At 34.6% G+C, this 7,619-nt stretch overlaps 1 protein-coding gene across 2 annotated transcripts; it reads right to left on the bottom strand.

Moving 5' to 3' along the window:
- Positions 1-204: 204 nt before the first annotated feature.
- LOC133674660 (endoribonuclease YBEY, chloroplastic) lies at positions 205-5,862 on the bottom strand. Of its 2 annotated transcripts, XM_062095873.1 has the most exons (12): positions 5,335-5,852; positions 4,970-5,221; positions 4,783-4,878; positions 4,439-4,616; positions 4,201-4,269; positions 4,007-4,107; positions 3,622-3,714; positions 2,955-3,026; positions 1,954-2,073; positions 1,813-1,863; positions 1,177-1,365; positions 205-893 (listed from the first exon to the last, which is right to left on the bottom strand). In XM_062095873.1, the coding sequence occupies exons 1-12, from the start codon at positions 5,704-5,706 to the stop codon at positions 726-728; spliced, it is 1,761 nt and encodes a 586-aa protein (XP_061951857.1). In that variant the 5' UTR covers positions 5,707-5,852; the 3' UTR covers positions 205-725. The 2 variants fall into 2 exon arrangements, with proteins under 2 accessions (XP_061951857.1, XP_061951858.1); XM_062095874.1 differs by lacking the exons at positions 205-893; positions 1,177-1,365; positions 1,813-1,863; positions 1,954-2,073 and adding an exon at positions 2,087-2,655 and having other exon boundaries at positions 5,335-5,862.
- Between the last annotated feature and the right edge of the window lie 1,757 nt (positions 5,863-7,619).

Here is a 7,619-nt window from a genome sequence, read left to right as displayed (position 1 = left end):
TAATGTGGTTTCTTAGAATGACAGAATTACTCTACACGTGCCTGGGGTTGAAACAAGCATTCATTTTAAAGTAATGACTTGCATCAATGGAAGCTACGTCTGGAGATCTTCTGACTTGTATCTATTTCTAAAAGCACCAATACGATTGAGTTGTTAATATGAAATAATGGAAATGAGGATCCAATCAATTCACGGCCATAAGAATGCAAAAATTTTAGTATCAATGGTCCATTTCTGAATTATCCAAACAGATACATGAAGTAGCGGCTACATAAATCTCATATGGAAAAGAATATCGCATAAAGATTGAGGCTCTGGGTGTGGGCATGCCTTAAGTCACACTCCTCGCCCCAAAAAAAATCAAAAAGAACAAAAAATGAAAAACAAAAAAGAGTTGAAACCATTTCTGGATACAAAGCTACCTAAAAGAATCCATGAAGTTCAAATCATTGAGATCAATCAATATGAGGAAAAAAGGTCGCTTTATTCGCACTTCGCACCACCGTCTCGAGGACCTTGCTTCAGAGGAGCCAGCACTGAATGATTACCTACTGTTAACTCATTCAATAGGGAAAGAAGTTGACAAGTTTCTATTTTCATTTATGAGTCCCATCTTTCATCTATAACGAGAAATAAATACTGTCAAAATGGCCAGATTGCATCCAGCACCATGTATCTTTCACCATGTGACCTTTGTTCGAATTTTTCAAACTAGACCTTATACCTCAGAATGCATACTGGTAAATAGCAGAGGCCACACCATCTTCATCATTGCTGGCACCAATAACATTAGCCACAGCTTTTGTCTTCTCTGATCCATTGCTAAGAGCAATGCCTAGAGAAGCCAACTCAAGCATCTCGATGTCGTTTTCACCATCACCAATAGCCATTATCTAAAAATTTACAAATTAGAAACAATCCAGAATATGGTCTAAAGAACAGGCATGTCAGACCAAAACTCAGAACTATAAGGTGGTCACAGGTTTGGCCATTCATCATTTTCTCCTAATGAAAGAGAAAGGGCCATTAAAGAATATGAAACCATGACAGTAAGTAAATAAAAGAGACTCCACCAGCAAATACTGCAAGACTTATAGAGATTTTCTTTATTCTGAAGAGAAAAGATGGCAAGATGAAAAACAAAAGGAATACAGAACAGATTATATCTTCCCATACCTCCTTTGCAGTGACACCCAAATGATCAAGCAGCAAATTTACACCACTCCCTTTTGAGGTTCCAGGGGGGACAATTTCAAGCATATCTGGAACAGCTTGCACAACATTGGCACGGCCTCCAGTTGCTTCTGACCAGTATGGCCGCAGGTTCATAGCCACTCCCTCAGCAGTGTCTAAAAAGATCATCTTCTGTAAATTGAAAAGATGTGAACCATTATAAAATAAACAAAACCAAAAGTAGAGAGGATCTAGTTTTCTAGGGCTTAAATATACAGCTGCAAGCATAAAGGTACATAAATACATTTAACAAGAGTGTGGGATCCATAACTCCCAGTTATTTAACAAATGAATCAGAAAGAAAACAGGACAGGATCAATAATTTCCATTTATTTAAGAATGCAATCATAAGTGAAAAACTATGTCCATGATTTTCTGAGGTACAATGAAAATAAAAGATTGACATTATAAAAAACTGAAAAGTAGCCACTCAGTTGATTTGAATAAAAGATATCATGGCTAAAACCATCTGCTAAACACACACCTTAAAAACATGTCAACCTTTTAGGTTCAAAACATCCACACCACTTTTCTTTTGATACTCCAAAAAGATAAATGAGACCATATTTGTGCAAATACCTGTATGTCCGCAGCAGACAAGAGATGCTCAACTGAAGGCATGATCTCAGCCTGTAAACATTTTCTCATAAATCATGTGTCTATATGGAATAATTGCTCAGCCAGTATCAGAGAATTGTTACTAGAGTGAAAAATATTCACCTTTGGCTCATGATATACAGTATGCAGTAAATCAACTAGAGGGTGCTCAAATAATGTCAAGCAACGATCGTTGCTGAATGCAATAAGAGGAACCTTGTGCTCCCAAGAGTAGAGACATGCCTACAATTTTAAAACCAAGAACAAGTACTTAGTGACCAACAATGATCCTTAAATACAACCAAGAGATCCGCATGCCCTGTAAAGCCATTTAGCTTCAGTTCTTTCTTTTCAGTACATAAAAATGTATATCATACTGGTTAAAATCAGACACCAATAAGAGTGGATTACTATGTTTTTTATAAAAAAAAATAAAAAAAAATAAAGAAAGAGTGGATTGCTTTATTCACAATATGAAATGCAAGGCAATCATATTGTGGAAGCTCCATGAACATTATACCAAGTTATATCAAGAACATGGACTCTATGGACTTTTTAGAAGGGGGAAGGAAAATTTCGTGCTGCTGTAAACATGAAGATGAGTGAGATTATCGAAATATGGTCTGACAAAAGGTCAATCAAACTAGTAGAAGTGAAAGTCTGTTGCATAGAAAACACATGTAATTTGATACTAAAGACTTCCCTAGATGAAAAGGTTGGGCAGCTCCAATAAAATTCAGGGAATTCTACAGCTGCAACAGCATCCAACCACCAGAGAGCCAGGAATATCCAAAATCCAGGACAGAGCAGGCAGGCAAAACTCAACTGTACAAGACTAGGACAAATACACAGTGTGCAGCTAATCTCAGATGGCATTATGAAAAACACAGAGAAAATAACTGCCCTAGACAACTTAGCAGTGACAGGTGGCTGCTAGCTACAATGAAACAGCAAAATATATCACATCCAGGTGACCAGGAGACAAAAAAGTCCAATCACCCAGCAGATATTTGTCTATGTGTGTGTGTGTAAGGCCCCTTCTCTTCTTCTTCACTATTCTGATAAAATTCATGCATAGTTCAAATCCAATTGCTACCATATGACATTTCTGTATGAAATATTACCTCTCTGCAGACACTGAGATCCAAATTGCTTCTAAAAATTTCCCGACCCTGTCTACCATAAACAATTAACCCCTGAAATAAACAGAGACCACCAATAAGTGGCAACAAAGCAACAAAGGAGTCAAAATCAACATCTAGGGGTTGAACATGACAGCATACCATGGAAGCAAAAGTATATTAGCACGAAACTCTAAGCTTTGCAGCATTCAGGAAAGTGGGAAAATTGACTTACTTTTATTTAAAAAAAAATATTCATAGGGGAAGATGGAAGCATATCCGAGGAAAACTAAAAGCAAAGCAGAAGCAAATGTAAAACTGGAAAGAGAAATAATAGGGGGGAAAGCATGTATAACAACACCTAAGAAGACGAATCCTTTTTTCTCGCTAAGGTTCCATATGTTTGCAACGCATCAATTTCATGATACTAAGATAATAACTCAAGCCAAATAAATGTATAGAAGAAATCCTGTGAATAAGAGGCCTCAAATTCACACAAATCCTGTGTATGATGTTTTTAGTGTTTTCTGATGGTTTTAATGAGTTGATGTCAAAAATGAAAAAAAAATCTGAAAAAAAATCATTTTGATGCATTTTTCAAGCAAAAAAACAATTTTAAAAAGCACCAAACACCACAATCTCAAACACCCTCGAAGAGATAGAGGAAAACCTGTAAGAAAACACCAGGAGAGAACTCTGAGATAACGCCATTTTTACCAGCTAAATCTACCGCCTTCAAAATATCTATCACAGCAGGACGTGCCTATTCAAGATTTCAGATCAATAACTAGCAGCAAGATAAGTAACTGATAAGAAACAAATAGAATAAAGAAAGAACAATAAATAATAAAGAGGAGCCTAGCTAGTGGATAGATAAATAAAAAACTAAAAACAAACAGTAACATCTAGCACCCGTTAAAGAAAATGAAAACTAAAATCCGAGGGTAATACGAATGGGAAAACATAGCTAGAAGTCAAGCATATGCCTATAAATAATGTGCTGGCTGGTAGTTAATGAACAAGAGATGAAAGGGTAGAATTGCACAGTTTCTTACTTTTCCAGTCGCAATCACCACTTTCACACCCCTTGACAAAGCCTCTTTCAAGGCCTTCACATTGGTCAAGGAGATTTGGCTTTTGCTGTTCAGCAACGTTCCTAGCAATCAGGAAAGTGGGGAGACAAAGGAAACATTAGAATCCAATGTTCAAAACATGTGGATATCCCATCAAAAAGTATGGATCACCTCACCATCCATATCGCAGAAGATATAGCTGAATTTTGGTTTATAGAATCTAAGACTGCCTTCTTTCTTCCTGTCTTTTAACAAAGTAGTGTAAGATGATGTCATCACATGATCATGTATTCATATCTTTGCATGTAAAGCACATTGTAGCTCTAAAATAAATAAAAATGTAAGTATGCATACAAGATAGGATCCTCTCAAAACCAGAAAGCAATTTTTTTCTAATTAATACAGTGAAATTACCATCTGAACTTTCCATATGATGATTCATAGTAGTTTCTGCATCGTATGCACTCTGAATTAATCCTTTCCCTTTCCAGCCAAGACTCTCCAAAAGAACTCCCTCCTCCTTATCCATTTCAGCTTCGGCCTCTTCACTAAGTTCATGATCAAACCCTAAAAGATGCAACAACCCATGAACCTGCAAGTGTGGTAAAGTAACCAAGGGAGTCAAACTACAAATTATGAAGTTAACCAACTACCCTAATACAGTAAGCAGAGACATCCAAATTATGTATAAAAATCATAACAGCCAAAACGAGATGCCAATACATGTAATTGAAGACTGAAGTAAAATTTGCACCAACCAGGAGAACACGAGTTTCATCAATAAGAGTATGTCCTCTTTCCTCGGCTTGTCGTGCAGCAGTCTCAACAGAAATCACTATATCACCCAACATAAGCTGCAAAGAATAAAAAACAAAGAGTGACCAACCCATGTTGACACTCTAAATGAATCCTGTAAATAACTAAAACTATGCATTTCTCACTTACAACTGGTAGGTCAAGGCCAGGCACGTGTTGTGACATTGAAAGAACATCAGTTGCATGATCCTCATCCCTCCATTCCTTATTAAGTTTTCTAATAAACTCATCATTGCAAAGCATCACAGACAACTCAATGCTGTCAAACCCACCAATATCAGTTATAGTTTCATCCCTTGTTTTAAAAGTTGAACTCTTTAAACTATCAAATGCTAACTTCAATGCCGTTGGCACATTTAGTCTAAACAATTCTGCTATACTCTGTGTAACACCAACCATTCACAACAAAACACAAAACCCATTTGTCAAGATCACCAATCAAGTATCAAAACACATAAATTTATCTTTACAGACAAGAAAGATGTTTCCTTTACCAATATTTCAGGGTCATTAGGGAGGCCTTCTTCAATGCAAATGCTAACACTGAGCTCCAAATCCTTCTCCTTACTCCTCCTCGCCGCCGGCGGCCGCCGTCTGACTTTCCGGTAACCCCTATGGGAGGCCCAAACCGTGCACCTATAATTTTCTTGAGAAAAAGTTTCGAACTTTTTATTAAAGAGTCCAGTATTAGTTAACAAAAGGAAGTTAAAATTGCTGGGTTTTCGAGCGAATGAAAGACTCAAAGGAGAGTGGAGAGAGGAGAGCGTTGTGGCCGAGAGAGCAGGTAGTGCGGCAGGGGTGGTGGCGCGTGAAACGGCACGTGCCATTGGAGAGCTGCGGAGGAGAGGAGAGAGGCGAGGGAGCATATAGTAGGATCTTGTTTATTTGATTTGGTGAATGCGAGGCTTCTATTGTTTGTTGCGTCGGATTTTTTTTTGGGAGTGTCTGGCTGAGACGATAGTGACATTAACGAAGTGAAGGCCACAGTTTGTATCTAACGGTGGATGTAGAACTCGGGATGATTTTTTCTGCGCGGTGTTCGCGCTTGGAACGACATTTCAGTTGCTCTTTTATTTTCACATTTTCAATAGTTTTAATTTTTAAATGTTTATTTTGGAATATAAATATTAATTAACAAAGCAAAATCTAAGAAGAGGATAGGGTTTTAATGTACTATTTATTTGAATATTTTTTAATTTATATTTTTTAAAATTTTAATTTTATTCTTTTAGATTTATTGGTGATTGAGTTTCATAATTTTTTTTCAATTTACTATCTCGATCTTCTAATTAATTTTTTTAATGAATTTCATCCTTTAATGTTGAGAGTTGAATGAGAATTAAGTTACAGTATGTTTTCTATGAAAATTATGATAGATTAACCCGAGCTATTTTAAGTTATTTTTGTGTCTTTTTTTCAATCAATTTTTCAATTTCATCCATTAATATTAGGTTTATTGGAGATTGAGACTCATAATTTATTTCAATTTAATTTCTATTGGGTTATTCAAGTCTCATTACTCAAGTTGGGTTTATTAAAAATTGAGTTTCATAATTTATTTTGATTTGTTTTATATGGGGTTATCGTGATGTCATGACCCTGCATGCAGATTAACAAGTTATCCTAAATTGATCCAATATATTGTTGTCTCAATATTTATAAAAATAAAGTCATCTTGAATATTTATTTTGAGTCAAATTATGTTTTTACTAGTTATCTGGATTGTATTTTTACATATTAAATTGATCGAGTCATATCAAATTAATTCTCAAACGGTTTAAAATTTTTTCACTAGAAAAAACATTAACAATGCTAAAATATTTTCCTTATGTGAAAAAAAAATTGATCTAACCTACAACATAGCGTAGGTCACTGATCTAGTGAAAAACTAAAAGGAGTGGCCAAAACATTGTACTCATATGCATTGTTCACCCTCTAAGTGGATCGACTATTCAAATCCTTGAATTTTTATTTTTTTTGCGTGGTTGCATCTTTTTTTGGACAATTGAATCAAACTTATTGATTAAGGACAAAATTAAAAGATAGGGGACCAAAGTAGAAAAGGTTCCATAAAAGGGTGATGGTCTCAAAGTTCATATAAGAATTTTAATGAGTTTATCTTAGTCTCATAACTTAGACTGCGGATTTGACCAGTTAACATGGTTAACTCAAGTTTTTATTTCTTTTTTCTAATTGATTTTTTTTTTTAGAATTTCATCCTTGAATATTATGTTGATTGGGAATTAGGCTTTGTGATTTGTTTCAGTTTTCTTTCTATAAGGCTATCTTTATCTCATGATTTGAGTCACGAGTTTAACAGATTAAATTAAGTTATTTTTTATGTCCTTTTTTCAATTGATTTTCCAATCTCAATTTTATTTTTCAACATTAGGTTTATTGAAGATTGAGATTCATAATTTATTTCAATTTATTTTTTTATTAAGTTATCCAAGTCTCATGACTTAAGTCAGGTTTTACAAGTTAACCCTGGTTGACTTAAGTTTTTTTTTTTTAATTTCATCATTCAATATTAGGTTTATTGGAAATTACATTTTATAATTTGATTGACAAGTTAATTTGAATTGATCAAATATGTTTTCATTTCAATATTTATAAAAATATAATCATTTTAAATATTTATTTTGAGTTAGACTATTTTTTACTAGTCATTTAGTTTGCATTTTGACTTGTCAAGCTGATCGAGTTATATCTGATCAATTCCTATATAATTTAATTTTTTTCCACTAAAAAAAATCAACAATGCTAAGATATTTTTTTA

Source organism: Populus nigra, chromosome 15, assembly GCF_951802175.1.
Source record: "Populus nigra chromosome 15, ddPopNigr1.1, whole genome shotgun sequence".
In the NCBI taxonomy this organism is placed as follows: domain Eukaryota; kingdom Viridiplantae; phylum Streptophyta; class Magnoliopsida; order Malpighiales; family Salicaceae; genus Populus; species Populus nigra.
The sequence above is the reverse complement of the archived record's forward strand: the minus strand, read 5'-3'. Positions and strand labels throughout refer to the sequence as shown.